Here is an 18,696-nt window from a genome sequence, read left to right as displayed (position 1 = left end):
GGGAGGGGTGATTAGGCACCTGTTCCTGGTTCATTCAGCAAAACCTCATGGGTGCTCCCATGTGCCCAGAAGCATGATGGGTTCTGGGGCTGCAGTACTGAGCAAGGCATGGACTGTTCTCAGTGAGACAAGCAATAAGGGATGCCAGGAGTTATACCTGGACCCCAAACTCATGTAGGAAAGGACTAGTCAGGAAGGCTTTAGGACTGGCCACATAATTTCTGGGGCTCATTGCAAGATGAAAATATGGGGTCCTATTAAGAAATTATTAAGGATTTCAAGACAGCAATAGCAGAACATTAAACCAAGCAAGCATAGGGCCTTTTCAGCACAGGGCCCATCATAACTGCACAGATCCCACCATGAAGCCAGTCCTGGATGGCTTCCTGGAGGAAGTGAAATTTAAGCTGAGATGGGCTGGATGAGAAGGAGTCAGTCAGATGAAGAACATTTCTAGGCAGAGGGAACAGATTGTGCAAAGGCCTGACTGTGGTGGAGGGAAGGTCTAGTGTATTTGAGGAACAGACACTTGGCCTGGTTGGAGTGAGGAGAGCTGAATGAAGCAGGTCCCAGAAGGGAGGGGGCTGGGCAATGGAAGGTGGGCTGGGGGTATGAGTCCTCTAGAAGGTGCTTGGCTGGAGAGGTGGGGTCTGAGAGGACCAGGAAGGACAGTGGGGTGGGGGGAGGCTTTAATGATGGCGAAGTAAATAGAGAGGCTTGGAAGCAAGGGGCAGCTTCTGCCTTCCATCCTAGAGCAGCGTGCCAGAGAGGCCCTCGGAAGCGGCACCTTGGGCTGGGACCGAGTGGGTGCCCAGGAAGGATCAGTGGGGGTTGGCTCAGAGTTGGGAGACCCAGATGATGGGGACAAGGATGGCTGACGAGTAGCTGACAAGGACCTGAGCCTTGGCCACTGCGGAGGAGGGAAGGGCCAGAGGCCACAGGGCATAGCTGACCTCCAGGTGCCGTGGAGTCCCTGGTTGCAACACCAGCTCTTCTGAGGGCTCTTCCAGTGCCCTCTCCCGTCTTGATAGTTGGTCCAAGCCCAGAAGGTGAGACCCCAGTGGGCATCATGTTCCGTAACTGGGTCTAGCTCAGAGGTGAGGGGGCTGTTGCTCCCAGGGGCCTGGACGCTGTATGTGCAGGCAAGAACTTTGTGGTGTACAAACTAAACTTGGAGTGTTTGAGGTCAGGGAGGTTGTCATCCCTCTGTCTCCCAAAGCCCAGTACATACATAGTTGGGGAGCTTCCAGGGGCCTGGGGAAGAGCCAGGAGCATGCTGTGGCCTTGGACCTCAGACTGGAAATTCCACTTTGCCTGCCAGCTGCTGGGGTGGGGGTGGGGGTGGGCAGCCTATGCTTCCCTGTGGGCCCAGCACCAGACTGGGCTCAGTAGAGGGGGTTGAGTGGGTGGAGCTGAGTCCCTGGCCTCAGTCTGGTGGAGTGGGGGTTCGGGGAGAGAGGAGGAGAAAGGCAGGGGTTTGAGAATTAAAGAGGCCTGGTGGTGGTGGTGGGGATTATCTGTGTGTGCTACAGAAGAGACCCTTCTCCAAGGAGAAAGCTTTTATCCAGGGTAATGACTCAACCCCGGGAGGACACAAAGGGATTCACATTTATGGATCTTTCGCTGTATGGCATCCTATTTAAGCCACCCAAAGTCTTGGGAGACAAGGTTTATTGTATCCATTTTACAGAGTAGAAACTTGAGGTTCAGAGAGGCTACAAGACTCACCAGAAACCACACAGCTGGTAACTAGCAAAGCCAAGATTCCAATCTGTGTCCGAGGGACTCTGAAGCAGGAATTCTGCCCCCTCCTTTCCACAGGCCACTGCCCTCAGATTAAACAGTTCTAGCAAAGTACTGGGAGGTGTCCCAACAGGGCTGGTGAGGGGTGGACCAGCCATTGATTTCCTTCCAAAACCTTTGACTTCCAAGGATAATATTACTGAGGGTTACCCAGAATTTTAAAAAGGCAGCTTAATTTACTGAGGTATTTTGTGAATGAGAGAAACAAGAAAATGGGTAAAGTCATATGATTTTACAATAGAAAACAGTCTATAAAGCCTAGTCATCTGTTTTTGCTCTGAAGTTAGGAGTTTCATAAATAATTAATGAGGGGGTGTAGAGAAGGAAGCGAAACCACTGCCGCACCTGCTGTGTGCCAGGTAGCGGTACTCCGAAGCCAACCCCATAAGGAGCTGGGCAGGCAGCATTCTTGTCCCCATTTTGCAAAAGCATAAATCAAGGCCCAGACACATTATGACTTCCTCAAGTACAGAGAGGGCCTGGCATTGTTCTCGTCCCTCCCTGCTTGCTGCTGTTTTCATGTGTTAGACTAAATATCCCCCAGCCCCAACACACCCTTTAGCTGAGGAGGCTGGAGGGGAAGGCCTCGTGCCTGAGGTAGGCTCTTTTGGTTCTATACATTGGTGCTGAGGACAGAGAGGTGTCCCATACAAGCTCTGTCCCTGAGCTGCCCACAGTCTGGGGAGAGAGCTGTGCTTCTGCTGATGTAAGTTCAGTGTGAGCCTTGCTGCAGTTACAGACACGTCCTCCCCGAGGAGGGTGCCCTGGATGCCCAGTGGCCTTTGAGGTATTTGAAGGCCTTGACATGAGGGTGGGGGAAGGGCATTTCAAGCTGAGGAAACAGCATGTGCAAAGACCTGGGAGGAGGGAGAGCGTGGGATTTTCTTGAGGAGAGCATGTGTGGTTCAGTCTTGAGTGTGACCAGATCACAGTGCAGAAGCAGAAGGGACAAGAGGGCCAGGCTGGAAAGGTGGGCAGGGCCCGCATTGTGTGGAGCCTCCGACCCAAGTGTTACCTCACGGGATGTGGAAGCTACAACGAGTTTAACCAGAGAGAGACAGGATCAGATTGATGGTGAAATGGGAAGAGGCAGGAGGTGGGAGGCCAGTGAGGAGGTCGAGGAAGTAAGCACCGGACAAGCCCAGAGGCGGGGCTCGAGGACAGAAGCGCCCTCACAGACAGGACCTGGGCTCAGCCTCTGGGAGGCAGGGTGGAAGGCTGGAGGCAGGTCCTGGCTGAGTGCAGGGAAGTGCGGCCCTCAGGCCAGTTTGGAGTCTTCACAGCAGCCTTGTGGCTGCTATCTGTAGGGAATAGAAGAGAAACCGAGGCTCAGATTGGGAAAGCCACTTAAAGCCACTCAGCTGGGATTTGAGGTCTTTAGACCCTGGGCAAGTCTCTTCCCCTCCCTGGGTCCCCTCTGTCCCCATGCAGAACGGGAGAGGGATTGGTGGGTGGTTGACACAGCTAGCTGTCTCTGCAGTTCTAGGAACTGGGGGCTCTCATGTCCTTTCTCTCTGGCAGAATCAAGGAGAGCATGTACCACTCGCTGACATATGCCACCATCCTGGAGATGCAGGCCATGATGACCTTTGACCCTCAGGACATCCTGTTTGCTGGCAACATGATGAAGGAGGCGCAGTTGCTGTGTCAGAGGTCGGGCCATGGGGCAGGCAGGGCTGAGGGGTCATGAGGCCCACCCTTCCGTCACGCTGGCCTGTCCCAGCGCCTACAATGCCATGATGAATGCTGCTCCTTTTGGCTAAAAGGATGTGTCCCCAAGTGCTAACACTGTCCCTGTCAGCACTGCCTCAGAAACCTGTTGTCTGAGCCACTTGCTGAGAGGCTCCCAGGGACCAGGCCTGACTGGGAGGAGATGAATTCTGGCTGTCATGTAATAACTCTGGCCTTGGGCAATCCCTCTGGGGACTCAGCTTTCCCTGTCTATAAAGTGGGTGTGATGATAGGATTGTCATGGGGGCTGAATGAAAATACCAGTCACAGGACCTGGTGTTCAGTATATGTTAACTGCTTAAATTAATAAACAGATAGACCCCGAGGGAGCACCTGTGGTCAGCATTCCGTGGGCACACACTCATGCTTGCCCCAGGCTGGGCCCTGTGCTGGGTCCTGGCCACCCAGGGAATCATCAGACCTGCCTTATTTGACACTCACACTGCCTGGTAGGAAGACAGGCATAAACAGTGACATCCCAGCACGATGTTCAAGGGGTTGTGGGGTTCAGCAGGAGGAGCAGGAAAGGCTTCCTGAAGGAGGTGATGCCAGAGCTGGTCGGTGAAGGATGGCTAGGAGCAGAGAGGGAGGGAGGGGGCGGGGCTCCAAGCAGAGGTAAGAGCAGGGGCACCAGTATGAGAAAGCCCTAGATTTGGGGGAATTGCCAGGAGTTCAGTGAGTGTGTGTGGGGGCCCTATGGGAGGGGCAGATGTGGTCAGAGCCCAGCTGGGACCCACACTCACCTTCCCTGAATGATCAGAGGCCCCTTTTTTCTCTTTAGGTACCGGAAGAAGTCCTCTGTAACAGACTCTTTCAGCAACCTTGTGCACCGCCCCACTATGGATCAGTTCACGGAAGGTGTGGCATCCAGGATGTCCTCAAGCCCGCTGGCCCCAGGCAGCCGGTTCCAGGCTGGGAGGGGCAGGAAGGGACAGTTATCCTCCCAGTCTCACTGAGGGGGCGGGGCCCGGTCTGGCCTGTGCTGGGACACACATGGGTCAACCCTGGGCCACCTGAGGAGTGGCTCTCCGGTGAAGGGAGAGCAAATAAGACTCACTTCCCTGACAGCATTACCTGCTAAGGGCCTGGGATCCAGGAAAGAAAATGCTGTCATAAAGTCTACATGCTTTGCTCCTCGGGCCAGGGTGGGCTTAGCGTCGCATGTGCAGTAGGGTTACTGCTTTAATTGCAGGAGCGACGGATCTCACGTGCCCCAGGGGGAGTGTGGTTTTAGGAGCTGGCATGTGGGAGGCGAGAGCTGAAAGCAGTGGGGAGGTGGTCTGGGCTGCCAGCGCCTATGCGGCGTCTTTGTGCCACACGTGGTCGTTCTGCAGGTCCCAGCAGCCACCCACGAGCCACTTGGGCTCTTCAGTTTAGGGGCAAATGTCCTTCCCCACCTCGAGAGCTCTAGAAGATTCCAGCAAGAAACAGTGCATGTGACAGTGCTGTTCCCTCCTTCATGCTGTCCATGGCTCCCTGCCGCCCACAGGACCACACCTGTAACCCTCCAGCAGGGTTCAGAGCCCTCGTGGCACATGGTCCGCTGCCCCTCCCCGCTTTCTTTCCTCACCTCACCCCATTTTAACCTTCTGTGCCACAGCTGTCCCCCAACATCTCAGTTGTTTGGCTCTCCTGGGCCTCTTCCTAGAAAGCTTTTCCTGCTTCATTTTTCATTCCTTTTTCAACTCCAATGCCCTTGCTTCTGGAAATCTTCCCTGGCTCCTGGGCTGTGCTGGGTCTCCTTCCCTTACTCTCATGGCTTCTTTGTCCATCACTCAGCCAGTGCCTTCTCCTCGCCGACACCGAGAGGGTATTAGTGCATGGCTACCTTGATGCTTGGGGAACAGGGAGCAGGCTGAGGGCCCTGTGCTGCTGCTCCAGCTGGTGGGGTGGGGGACCCAGGGGCAAGACAAGGCGGCAGGAACTGTAAGCTAATTCAGAACAGTGGTGAGGATTGAACAGCCTGACCTGGGTGATGGGGTGGAAGAGGGCAGGGAGAGTGCTGACTCAGGCTCCCTTTGCTTTCTGGGACGTGGGGGTGGGGAGAACTTGGCCTATGCCCCCTGCCAAGAGTCCCAGGAAGCCACAGGGCTTTGGTTTTCTCCCTGCAGAGGAAATCCACGCTGAGGTCTGCTACGCAGAGTGCCTGCTGCAGAGAGCAGCCCTGACTTTCCTGCAGGTAGGAGCCTTCTACTTGTACAAGCAGCCTGGGGATTTCAGAAGATGGATCAGCATGTCCAGTACAGAAGGGTCTATAGCAGCCAGGAGCAGCCCCCTTGTGTTTGAAGCGGCACTCCCAGCCCTGGCCAGGCCCAGTGGCAGAATCACCTGCTCCACACTGAGCACATGAGTTCCATCCACTATCAGGATGTGCTTCCACCTTGTGACTGCTGCTTTCCTGCTAAGGGTCACATGGGATACAGGCATTGTCACAAAGCCTGCTTTACACCTGATTTATTCAACCAACAAGTTGATACGTAGTGTCTATGACATACCAGACTTTGTGCATACATTACAGGTGTGTAGTTTTTACATACCTTACACATGCTGCATGTTTGTGTTGATGTACATTTACATATATTTTTTAATCTTCATCTCACAGGCCTGCCACGGGGAGGCCCTGAAGGGAGGAGCCACTTTCCAAAGGTCACATGGTTAGCAAACAGCGGAGCTGGGATATGGACCCAGCTCTGGCCATGAGGAGCCTATGCTCTGTACCACACAGTGGTAGCTTTGAGAACCATCACCTCATGATTTTACCAAAAAGTTGGGTTATAATGATCACATATAATCATCATGTAAATATGTATATTAGGGTGGAAAAGCACATATAAAATTTATTGTTGGGGTGCTATTTATTTTTGTTTGCTATTTTTCTATATTTTTGGATCTCTGGTGATTAGAATTGGATTAATCCTAATCCTTCATTAGGATCACTGTAATAATTGCACCATGAATGGTCTTTTAATTTCTTTTTTTATTCTAATATTACACATAATAACTAAACAAATGTTCACGTCCCCCCCTCTCCCAATCAGAGAACGGAACATTGCCAGCAAGTCTCCTTGCTCTCTGGGCCCCTCTGCACCCTGTTCCCTGCCTCCCTCCACAGGGGGAAACCACTGGCTAGAGTTTATGTTTATCATCCCCCACTCTATTTTTTAAAAATAGCTTTTTCATTTTCTGATTCATGTCTGAGCAGCATATTATGTTTTCATTGGCTTCAAGCTATTTGGGACTTGCTTTCTTCTCCAGTCCTATGTGGCTGTGTAATGTGCCTCCTGTGAATATACCAGTTTGTTTATTCATTCTCCTGCTGAAGGGTATTTGGGTTGTTTCTGGTTCTTGGCTGCTGTGAACATTCCTGAAGGTGACTTCTGCAGCCCATGTTCATCACTTCTCTTGGGTGTAAACTCAGGAGTGGAACTGCTGGGGGCGCTGTAAGTGTTAGTGCTTTAAATTAACAAATGTGATAAATACCAGCTTGTAAAAAACAAACAATCTAAAACTGGGCGTCCCTCTTCCTTTCCACATCCTGTCCTCCATCTAGAGGAGGCACCGTGAAGCACGGGGGAGTTGTGGGGAGTGTCTCCTCCAGGCCTTTCTCCAAGCCCATGGTACCTGTGCAAAACTGGTGAAGAGGGTGGTGGTCAAACTCGGGGCATTTTGGAGGTCCTGTTTGGTTAGCAAGACCCTCATCTCAAGTCCCAAACGTAGGAGCCTAGTTTGGCTGACCTCTGACCCCATGCCTCCAGGGCCCCTCAAGAGCTGGACCCCGGAGGGAAAGGCAGAGCCCAGAGCCTTGTATGATCTTTCTTAAGCCTCTGGCTACCCACCTAGACCCAGCTCTTGGCATCTCTCCCTTCTGCAGGATGAGAACATGGTGAGCTTCTTCAAGGGCGGCATCAAAGTCCGAAACAGCTATCAGACCTACAAGTGAGTGGGGCTGGCCTGGCGGGCTGGGGGGCCCTGGGGCACAGCATGGGCTACCCTGTGCCTCTTGGGCTGCTTTGTGGGAGCTGGAGAGCACTGGCTGGAGGCAGGACGCCTAGAATGCTGGGTGACCTCAGGCAGCTTTCTGCACCCTCAGGACCTCAGTTTTCTGGAATATTAGTCCCCTGGTTTTCCTGGGGGTGTCTGTTGGTTCCCCTGAGTGCTTATTCTGTGCTTGACCTTGAAACTGCGGAATGCAAGACACAGATTCTGCACATACTGCTTGGGCTGGTGGGGGTAACGGGAAGGAGGTGGGAGTTTTGAGAGTAGCGGCAGAACTCCTACCCATCCCTTAAGGCCCAGTCCAAATGCCACCTTCCCCATGAAGCCTTCCTTGACCTCTCCAGGGCATAGGGATGGGGTCCACACACACCCCAGCCCCTGCCCCCCAATATGGGAGCTACCCGAGGGCCAGATCATTTCTGTGCCATTTCAGCACTGGGCAAGGCGTAAGCTATGTTTATGGATGAAAGAATGAAGACTCCACACAGAGCACTTTTATCTAATATGGTACCGCAAACATCTACTATTCCAAAACCAAAAAAGATCTGAAAGCACACCTCCCTTCCACCCCACTGCCTCCTTCCTATCTGGCATTGAAAAATCATTTTCTATTACAAGTCGACTTGACTTGACTTGAGGCTATTTATCATCTCTAATTCCCCCATTTAATGTGACTGTTTCCCTGCAGAGCTATTCTGAGTTTGGTTGCAAGGTATTGCTGGTATGACACACCATGCAGTTGGTGGGTGCCATGTGCTCTGTGGGTCTGTCTGGGGCTGTGTGAGGGAAACCAGACAAGTGCGCTGGCTCCTCCGTCTCCCCGCCGGCTGCCACAGTGATGTTTCCAAAGCACAAACCTTGTCAGATCGCCCTCTGCCAAGTCATTTCTGAGAGCCCCCTGCCCTCCCTGCCACTTCTCCCACCTCACTGCGCCTCAGACAGTCAGGCACTCCTTCAGCTCCTCAAACCTGCCAAGTTCATTCCTACCTCACAGACTTTGGACATGTTGTCCTCTCTACCAGGAACATTCCTTCTGTGCCAGTCTTATCCCTCCTCATCCCTCAGTTTTCAGCTCGAATATCAGCGCCCCAAGGTTCTCCTTTGAGGCCTTCCTTATCTTCACAGATGACTCGATGGGGGTCTGTCCTCTAGAGAGGGAGACTCGTGAGGGCAGCAGGTTGGTGGCTTTGCTCCCTGCTGTCCTTCAGTGTCTGGCACAGAGAGGCTGCAGTCAGTGTTTGCTGATTAAAGACCCTCAAGGTGCTCATGACCAGGAAAAAGGCAGACACATTTTCAAAGCCTCTGTCCTGTCCCAGGCAGGCTGGGACATGGACTTTGTCCAGTTGGTGGCCAAGGGAAAGAGGGTTGGATTCTAACCAAGAGACTCCAGGAGACTTCCTGAAAGAGCAGATAATAGAATTAGCCTAGTGGTTCTCAATGGGGGGTAATTTTGCCCCCTGCCCCACAAGACATTTGACAATGTCTGGAGGCATTTTGGTTGTCACAACTGGCATCTAGTGGGTGGAGGCCAGGGATGCTGCTAAACATCCTATGATGCACATTCCCCCCAAAAGGATTACCCAGCCTAAAATGTCAGTAGGGCCGAGGTTGAGAAAGTGTTTCAGACAAAATGCAGAGCACAAGCAAATGCCTAGATGTTGGACAAGGGAGGTGTGCTATGGCTGATATGGCTGAAATCTAGGGGCAAGGAGTGTGTTATTACAGTGGGAGATGTGGTGGGAGACCCCTTGGGTATCAGCTTTCTGGATTGCCAGAACTGATATAAATCTACCACCAGTGAGTTCTGAGGTCATCTGGGAACAGGGGCAAAATTAGGCCCGGCTGGAATGAGCCCCAGTCCCCACGGTGTGACTCTTCTTCCCTCTGCAGGGAGCTGGACAGCCTCATGCAGTCCTCACAATACTGCAAGGGAGAGAACCACAGGCACTTTGTAGGGGGCGTGAAGCTTGGCATGGGTGCCTTCAACCTGGTGAGTGGGGTGCCCTCCCCATGCCCAAGTGTCTGGGCTCCAGAGGAACCTCCCCTGCACATCCCAGCCACACACCTCTTCTTTGCTGGGCTCCTGTGCGGGGCCCTGTGCCTAGGACCCAGCGATATGCAGATGTATTGCAGCCTGGGGGTTCACAGCTGGGGTGGGGGTGGAGGTGGGTGCTGGCACTGGCTCCAGAGTCCCTTCTGTGCATTCCTTCCCAGGTCAAGTTGAAAGTTTGAAATCTTTTCACAGTGGCAGTATTTATAGCACCAAAAATTAACAAACAGTAAGTCAGGGCCTTTTCAGCCCTGGAGAGCTGGTGGTTCTACCTTGTCCAGTGGCAGGGAAGGAGACAGGCCCAGAACCAGTGAATGACCTGCAGGGACTGGAGAGCCACACTCCTTTCTTGAGGAGTTGGAGAAGGCTTCCTTCCTGGAGGGGTAGTATTTGAGCTGGATCTTGGATGACCCATAGGTGTGGGAAGTTTTCTAGGCAGAAGGAACAGTGTGAGTTGAGGCAGGGAGGATCAGAGAGCTGTGCCTGCCCCTGGGAGGAACTGCTCATGGAAAATTTAGGCTCTTGTCCTGGGGACCATTCCAGAAGAGAAGAGAGAGAGAGAGAGAGAGAGAGATCGAGTGGGGGTAGTGGTAGCAGATAGGGTGTGGGAGCGGCTCTTTCCACTTCAGGTCAGGCAAAGCCTGTTCCAAGGGCAGGATCCCCGCCCCACTCTGAGCTCGTTTCCTCATATGTAAAACGGGAGCAGTGATCCTAGGCCAAGTGCTGAGAAATACAAGCTGCAAAATGCACTGGATGCAGGTTATAACTAGATTATCCTGGGTTCAAGGACTGGCTCCACCTCTGATGAGCTTTGGGGCCTTGGACATGTCCTGTCACTTACCTGTGCCTCTGTAGCCCCATCTGTCAAAAGGGGCAGTAATCTCTTCTGTGCAGGACTGTTTTAAGGGTCAAATGCAATGACAGAGCCCCTGATACCAAGTAGGGATTCAGTGTAGTAACAGCTACAGTAGCTAATTATTATGTGCAGGCCCCCCTTGTATGTGCTTTACACGTATTAATTTGACCCATCTGCACAGTACCCCTATGAGGTAGGGGCTGTTATTGTTCCCGTTTTACAGATGAGGAAACTGAGGCATAGAGAGGATGTGTAATTTACCCAAGGTGACCCAGCTGGGAGTGGCGAGACTGGCATTTGGGTGCAGGCTGCTACTGTCACGCTGTAATACTTCTCTGGGGAAGCTAGCTTTCCAGGGAATCGAGGGGCGTTACAGACACAGGGCTGGCACCCCCAGGGTTACAGACACAGGACCGATACCCCCAGGGTTACAGACACAGGACCGATACCCCCAGGGTTACAGGCACAGGACCGATACCCCCAGGGTTACAGGCACAGGACCGATACCCCCAGGGTTACAGGCACAGGACCGATACCCCCAGGGTTACAGGCACAGGACCGATACCCCCAGGGTTACAGGCACAGGACCGATACCCCCAGGGTTACAGGCACAGGGCCTGCACCCCTGCATGTGCCTACCTGCCTCTGTACCAGCAGATGCTGTCCATGCTTCCTACTAGGATCCTGCGACTGCTGGAGTTTGTGGGATTTTCAGGGAACAAGGTAACTACCTGCTTTCTGGGACCCCTGACCCACTTAGCCCCAGGACTAGAACTCAGCTGGATGAGGTGGGACTGAGGGCCTGCAGGGCCTGGGTGCTGGTTCTGGCTCATCTACCCTTAGTGTGTGGCCTTAGACAAGGCCCAAACCTCTCTGGGCCTCAGTCTACCCTCTAGTAAAGTGGGGCCAGTGAGCCCTGCCTGGTTCCTCACAGGGTAGGGGCTCTGGGGTGGGTGTGGGTGTGAAGGGCAGCTCTGGGCAGGGGCCTGGGGTCATGTTCTCTGAGCCTCACAGGTGTCAGGAACTTGGTTCTTCTCCTCCCCAAAGACATGGAGCAACTCCTTTCCCCTGGGACCATCTTCTGGTCTGGGACATGCCCTAGGGAAGCCCTACTATGCATCAGGCCTAGAGGGCAGAAACCTGAATACCAGGTAGCAGATCAGTGAGGGCTTCCTGGTGGAGGAGGCCTGGTGTGATGGAAGGAGCATTGGCCTAGAAGGCATCCCCTTCTCCTGGTGACTCTGAGCCTCTTTTCAGTAAAATAAGGGGCTTTTTTTTTTTTTTTAAAAACCAGGTCAATGTTTCTCAAACCTGAACTTTTTCTGGCCCTTGTTGATTTTTGCCATGTCCATGGACCTCTATATAATTATTATTTATATATTATTTTTCTCAAAAGTGGCTCATAATTTTTACTTAAATTTATTTAAAGATAAATAAACTACACAGAACACCTATATTATTTGGCATGATAAGAGCATAATCATAACAATAAATACTACGAGGCCCAAATAATCTTACGAGAGCGCAGCCAGGCTGTGTGGTCTGCCAAGGCTGTTGGAGAAAGGGAGTTTAGAGAGCGAGTGATGTTGCACACACACACCAGCACGGGGCCTCGGTTCTCCTGGATGCCATCAGACGGACACACAGTGAACTGAGAACTTGCATGCGACTCTGCTTCCGTGCCTGCCCACGGACCTCTGACATCTTGGTTGCCACCTGGGGTCCATGCCCCATGTGGGGAAACACTGACCGGAGGCTCTGAAGGTCCCTTTCAGTTTTGTTTTCTTAAGGAGGCGCTTGGGTCATGAGTAGGCTTTCAGAATGCTGATGGGAAGGAAGAGCATGAGAAAGACTGAGAGGTGGGACAGTGTGGCTGCCTGGCTAGGAAGAGAGGGTGACCAGGCCAGAACGGAGAGATGCCCAGCACAGTGCCAGCTCCGTCTTTATCCTGAAAGCAGGGGAGCCATGGAGGGTTTGAGGCGGGGAGAGGCAGGTCAGATTTGTATATTAGAAAGAACAAGAACACCCTGGAGGATAGACTAAGAGGCAGAAACTGCAGACAGGGATACAAGTGGGGTCTGGCTTCTTGCTCCTCCCCAGTCAGGCCCTGGAGACTTCTCCTCCAGGAAGGCTTCCCATACCACAGTCCTCGTGGTCCCATCTGTGCCCTGAGCCTGTGGTTGGGATTATCTGCCTCCTTGACATTCCTTTGTCAGATCTGGGGCTGCTCAGGGCCTCAGCACCCACCACAGGCCAAGCAGGTGAATAAAGGGAGGAATGGGTGAGAGGCTGTGGAGGAGGCGGCCTTGGCAGCAGTGTACACTGCCCCCAGCAAGCAGCTAAGACTCCAAGAGGGGCAACCCCTTGTCCAGGGTTGCATAGCCTGGGAGTCTAGTGCTCTCCCACCCTCCCCCGAGCTCCAGCAGCAGCCTTCACAGCTGTCTGGTGACCTCCAGACCCCTGTCCCTCCTTGGGTCCCACGGTGGGCCCAGGGGAGCTTGGGCTTTGCTGGCTTCAGCCTGTCCCCTTGTCCTCCAGGACTATGGGCTGCTGGAGCTGAAGGAGGGCGCCTCAGGGCACAGCTTCCGGGCTGTGCTCTGCGTCATGCTGTTGCTGTGCTACCACACCTTCCTCACCTTTGTGCTAGGTAGGAGGGCCCTTGGGGCCAGTGCGGGCAGGGGTGGGGTGGGGTTGGAGCTGGTGGGGAGGGGTGAGGGCAGGGTGGCTCTGGCGTGTGGTTGGCTCTAAGGCAGTGGTTCTCAACCTTCCTAATGCCGCGACCCTTTAATACAGTTCTTCATGTTGTGGTGACCCCCAACCATAAAATTATTTTCGTTTCTACTTAATAATTATAATTTTGCTACTGTTATGAATCGTAATGTAAATATCTGATATGCAGGATGTATTTTCATTGTTACAAATTGAACATAATTAAAGCACAGTGATTAATCAGAAAAACAATATGTAATTATATTTGTGTTTTTCGATGGTCTTAGGTGACCCCTGTGAAAGGGTTGTTTGACCCCCAAAGGAGTCGCGACCCACAGGTTGAGAACCGCTGCTCTAAGGGAAGGGGTCAAGAGGGTGAAGGGCTACATGCTCTGGTTGGACCCAAGACTGGGGATGGGGCACTAAAACCACAGACAACAGAGCTACATCACCTGTCTGGGGCCTGGCCCCCTGACCACTCACTTCCTCATAGTTTGATTGGGTTCTGCCTCTGTTTTCTCATCTGTGAAATGGCGATGCTCTTGCTCCCCTTGTAGAGGGTGTGAGGACACTGGAGGCAGCTCCTTGGGACTCTGGGAGCGACCTTGGTGGGCATTGACTCTTGGTTATTGAGACCTGTGATATGCTGGGGATGACATCTGTGCTATCTTATTTACTCCTCGTATCACTTGGAGATAGAATATTATCCCCATTTCACAGAGGGGAAAACAGAGGCTGGGGGATCACAAGAGCCTGTGGTGGTGGTGACATGTATTATACCTCTACCTCCTTCAGGCACTGGGAATGTCAACATTGAGGAAGCAGAGAGGCTCTTGAAGCCTTACCTGAAGCGATATCCTAAGGTGAGCTCCACCTCCTGCCAGATACCCCAGCCCACGTGTGCCACATGGGCCCACCTGGACCCACATGTGTGTGTTTGCAGGGCGCTATCTTCCTGTTCTTTGCTGGGCGGATTGAAGCAATTAAAGGCAATGTTGACACAGTGAGTAATGGCATCCAGCCTGGTGCTGAGGACCCCTTGGGGACTCCCAGGCCAGCAAGAAGTCAGACACACAGAGATAATATACTCAGGGACAGGGCCCACTGGGAGGAGTGCCCCCCAGAGAGAACCAACAAGTGAGCAGGAGTGGGAGAGGCACTTTCAAGGCAGTCTGGGAAGCTAAGGGAGGAGGAGGTGGCACTTGTGGGGTAGGGTTTTGACAGGGAAATTAGGACTTCAGCATTCCTGAAGAGGGAGATGCTTGAGTAAGGCAGGGACAGGAGTAAACGTACTTATTCAGGGCACGGGGATAGGCTGGAACCTGGTGAGTGCAGGGGCAGTGGTGAGGGAGCCATCACAGGGGTTAGAGAGGGGAGATCGCAGTCCCGGCGGAGACCCCAGCACTAAGCCAAGGCCTGGGATGAACTCTGCAGTGTGGACTTCTGGGGTCTCCCGCTGGCCCTGGCTATGAGTCTTCAGGCATCAGGACAGATGGCCCCAGTCCAGGTCACTTCATAGGAGCTATAGAAATCTTTGGTGTTTGCTCTGAGGCACAGATATTATTCTATCACTTTCATATTGGCACTGTCCTCTGCCTGTTATCCCTCCATTATAGCTGTATCCTGTCCTTTCACTTTATGACTTATAGAGCCCCAGGAAGGGGCAGTCACTGGGTCTAAGGTCATGTAAGGCTCAGGGGTTATGATCAGGACCGGAGGCCAGTCTCCTGGCACGGGGCTGGACCGCCGTGTGCTGGAGGAGTCTGGGCCTACAGTGGAGTCGGGTAGGTGCAGAGGGTGGGGTGGGCTTGGCCCGGGGGCCCCAGCCGAGGCTGACCGGCAGGTACCCCACAGGCTATCCGGCGGTTCGAGGAGTGTTGCGAGGCCCAGCAGCACTGGAAGCAGTTCCACCACATGTGCTACTGGGAGCTCATGTGGTGCTTCACCTACAAGGGCCAGTGGAAGATGGCCTACTTCTACGCCGACCTGCTCAGCAAGGAGAACTCCTGGTCCAAGGTGGGCTCTCACCAAGTGCTGGGGGGCATTGGGGACCCAGACCAGCCCTGATTAGCCATGTGCCTCCAGGCCAAGGGTGAAACAACCAAACACAGATGTCTCAGCTGGAACTTAAACAGAACCATAACTTCTAATAGGACTCAGGGCTGGAAGGAACTAAAGACCATGAGGACCTACAGAACTATAATGAGTCAGTCAAAATTTTTATTTGCAAGGAACAGAAACATGGCTTCCACTGTCTAGGTGAGTGCTGGCCAGTTGTGGTGGAAATGTTCTCTCCCTGCACCATCCACTGTGGGGGCACCAGCCACGTGTACACACTGAGCACCTGAATATTCCTAGTGCACTGGGAAACTGGATGTTTTTTATTTTATTTATTTTTAATTCAAGTTTAAATTTAAAAGTCACATGGACTAGTGTCCACTGTATTGGACTATGTGGGTCTAAAACACACAAGGCTCATTAATTCATATAAAAAAATTCTAGGCAAACTGACTTCAGGTAGGTTTGGACCCAGGAATTCAAATTATGTCATCTGGGCTTGGATTTTCCATCTGTGGCTGTGCTCTGCTCTATGACATCTTTGTTGTGTAGGCAGGTTCTCTCCATGTGACAGGCAGGGTGGCCGTGGGCTGCCTGCCCCGAACTCACATCTTCCCTTTGGTTTCAGCCGCAGTCCCACAGCTGAGTCTCATTAGTCTGGCACTGAGACTGTCAGTGCCTGGAAAGAGAGGGGTGGGAAGACTAATGGATGGGGAGTAGAAAAGGGCTGATGCCCCATAAGAAAAGTGAGGTGATGTCCTCCAAAGCAGCATTGCAGGGCATTAAAGAGGTGCCGTGTAGGCAAAACAAAGCAAAACAGGTGCCCACTATAGGTGAAAACTTAGAACATCAAGATAAGGGGTGAAATAAGTATTAGGCATTATCATTGTGGTAATGATAGCACAAAATTCTGAACAAAGAGTTTAAGAATCATTTAGATCATCAGAGAGCATAATACACATCACTGTGTCTCAGTGACTTTAAAGTCCCTGTCGCTCGTTCCTCCCCACCTCTATGTGGAAGTCCTTTTCCAGTAGCCCTGCCTGGGGACCAAGCTGGAAGGGAATTCTCTGGGTCTGGGCAGGTGGGGCTGGGAGAAAGGCGGGCTTCCACTGAGCTTTCAGTGTGCGCCCAGCACTTGCATTTCCTCTACACTACATCCAATGAGGCAGGAGTTATCTCCATAGGCACACAAGGGCCACTGAGGCTAAGAGAAGGTATGTGACTTTGCTTGCCCACATAGCTGTTGGTGCCGACACTGGATGTGAAGACAGCTCTGTGGGACTCAAAGGCCTCTGCTTTTCCCAGCTTGCCCTGAGGCCACCCTGCTGTTACAGGTGCTTCCTCAGGCCCATCCCCTTTGGGCCTGGCATTCATTCTTTATCACTTCCCACTCCCAGTAAGAGCAGAGACTTGGGGAACTTACCGAACCAGTGACCCAGAAGCCTTCCCGTGGAGTAAGCCGAGCAGCTGGGTCCACTGCCATGGGGAAGGAGAGGCGTGGGGGGTGCACACAGCTGCTGTGAGGAGCAGGGGCAGGAAATCTGGCTGTGAGTCAGCTCAGTCTCCAGCTCTCCCTGTGACTTTGGGGTGGTTAACCTCCCCCCCTCCAGGGCTTTCCTCAGAAGGGTTTCCTGTGAAAGTGGGGGTTCTAGCACCTGAGTTCTGGAGCCTCATTTATTCCTAACCTCCAGTCCTTGGCCACCACGGAGTCTACCAACTTTCAGCTCTAGGGATTTGGCCTGTGGCCATTGCACCTCTCTCTGCCTGGACTGCACATCCCTGTGGGGCCTTCATGTTTCCCTCAGCTTCAGATGGCCAGAAACTAGGTGGTGAACTGTGTGTTTAGCGCTGTAACAGGGGAAACTGAGGAGAGCTCAGAGGCAGTATTGGCAGCCCAGCCAAGAAGACAAGGGAAGCTTCTGCAACAGGAGACATCTGAGCTGAGTTTTGAAGGAGGAGAAATGTGGGGGAGAGTGGAGGAGGTGAGAGGACACTCCAAGCCAAGAGAACAGCAAGGACAAAGGCTTGAAAGCCAGGGTGCTGCTAGGAGGTTCTGTGTCGCCAGGTGAAGGGTTGTGGGTAGAAGTGTGGGGGACTATGGGGAGACCACCCCCGTTGTCAGTTGCTGTAGCTTCTTGAGGACAAGGACTATATCTGACTGCACAGACCCTGGTAGAGTACAGGAAAACAAGTGGAATCAATGGGCAAACAGTCAGATAACTCAGGGGAGACGGGACTCCCATCAGAGAAGGAGACTGCTGCTTTCCAGCAATGTGGCCCCATAATATCCCTTGATAACTTGATGTCCATGGGTGTCACAACTCTAGGTCACTGCATCCACCCTGCCTCCTGGTGACTCAAGGGGGTGAGCTATCCAGAGGGGAGTAGGACAGGAGGCTCCTAGAGGAAGCCATTGGTAAGCCTGGCAGAAAAGGAACAACAACATCCTAGGCAGAGGAAAGACACAGGCAAAGGCCAGGGGTGAGTTTAAAGAGTGATGGGGAATAACTGGCAGAAGAGGAGCCAGAAAAGCAGGTCACGAAGCCCTGAGTGGCTGTTTGGGTTTTAGTCTGACAGGGAAGGAGCCCTTGATGCTTGTGGCTTAGATTTGAGCTGTAAGAAACCTCTCCTGCAGTTGCTGGGCAGCACTACCCAGCAGAGTGCCTCCGATGCATTCTGGGAAGGGCCCGGAGGCCAGTGTGGTTAGAATGACAGGAGGGAGGGGGAACAGTGGGAGATGACATTGGAGAGGAAACCGAGGGAAACTGGATGGGGTCTTGCAGGCCATGAGAGGGGGTCTGGGTTTTACCCTAAGTGTGGTGGGATATCATGAGAACATTTTAAGGACAAACTGATGTAATTTGACCTAAAAAGATCTGCCTGGGATGGTGTGGGAAATAGCTTGTGACGGGAGTGGGAGCAGGAAGATTAGTTAGGAGACCGTATGATCTAGGGCAGCAGAAAGACATCCCTGGTGGCCTGGAGCAGGGAGCTGGTGTATAGGCTGGTGCAATAACAGGTGAGTGAAAGGGTCAGTGGGATTCAAGAACTAGATGGGAGGTAAAATCATGAGGACCTAGTGACTCAGTGCCAGGATGGGGAAGAGGGCAAAGGAAAGGGTGACACCAGGAAGCTGAAGATGGGATAGGGAACATGTTTCAGCAAGGGGAGATTTTTCCCACCACACCCCACAAAAACCAGCTTTTCCTCATTTTGTGAAGGGCAGCCTGAGGTGCTTCAGCATGGGTGGGGCTGCCAGGTGGAGGCTGCTTTCCGCCTTCTCCAGAGACTAGACTCCAGGATGTCCTGCTCCCTTCCTCCTCCACCCACTTCTGGGCTAATGGCAGGTAGTTCCTTGGCAGCAGCCCCAGGTGGCAGGAGCTGTGGTTCAAGCCTCGACCACTGGAGGGCAGCACAGAGCCAGGCTCCCCGGGCACTGGACTTAAGGGGAAGGGGCTCAGCTTACAGGATGGATATCTGGGAGGAGGAA

At 52.9% G+C, this 18,696-nt stretch overlaps 1 protein-coding gene across 3 annotated transcripts in view; it reads left to right on the top strand.

Moving 5' to 3' along the window:
• Nucleotides 1–18,696, top strand: part of TTC39A (tetratricopeptide repeat domain 39A) — a 47,668-nt gene that overhangs the window by 21,590 nt on the left and 7,382 nt on the right. The window contains exons 3-12 of one of the 3 annotated variants that reach the window (XM_090269438.1): nucleotides 3,325–3,456; nucleotides 4,316–4,392; nucleotides 5,646–5,713; nucleotides 7,406–7,470; nucleotides 9,421–9,520; nucleotides 11,094–11,159; nucleotides 12,975–13,083; nucleotides 13,941–14,008; nucleotides 14,089–14,148; nucleotides 15,000–15,161. In XM_090269438.1, coding sequence (XP_090125564.1) covers nucleotides 3,325–3,456; nucleotides 4,316–4,392; nucleotides 5,646–5,713; nucleotides 7,406–7,470; nucleotides 9,421–9,520; nucleotides 11,094–11,159; nucleotides 12,975–13,083; nucleotides 13,941–14,008; nucleotides 14,089–14,148; nucleotides 15,000–15,161 — 907 coding nt within the window. Of the gene's footprint in view, nucleotides 1–3,324; nucleotides 3,457–4,315; nucleotides 4,393–5,645; nucleotides 5,714–7,405; nucleotides 7,471–9,420; nucleotides 9,521–11,090; nucleotides 11,160–12,974; nucleotides 13,084–13,940; nucleotides 14,009–14,088; nucleotides 14,149–14,999; nucleotides 15,162–18,696 lie in introns of all 3 variants that reach the window. The other 2 variants (XM_090269436.1, XM_090269437.1) reach the window with 2 other exon arrangements.

This window comes from Furipterus horrens, unplaced genomic scaffold (assembly GCF_987537825.1).
Source record: "Furipterus horrens unplaced genomic scaffold, mFurHor1.1.pri manual_scaffold_3, whole genome shotgun sequence".
In the NCBI taxonomy this organism is placed as follows: domain Eukaryota; kingdom Metazoa; phylum Chordata; class Mammalia; order Chiroptera; family Furipteridae; genus Furipterus; species Furipterus horrens.
Note: the sequence above shows the minus strand (reverse complement) of the source record. Positions and strands in the feature narration are given on the sequence as shown.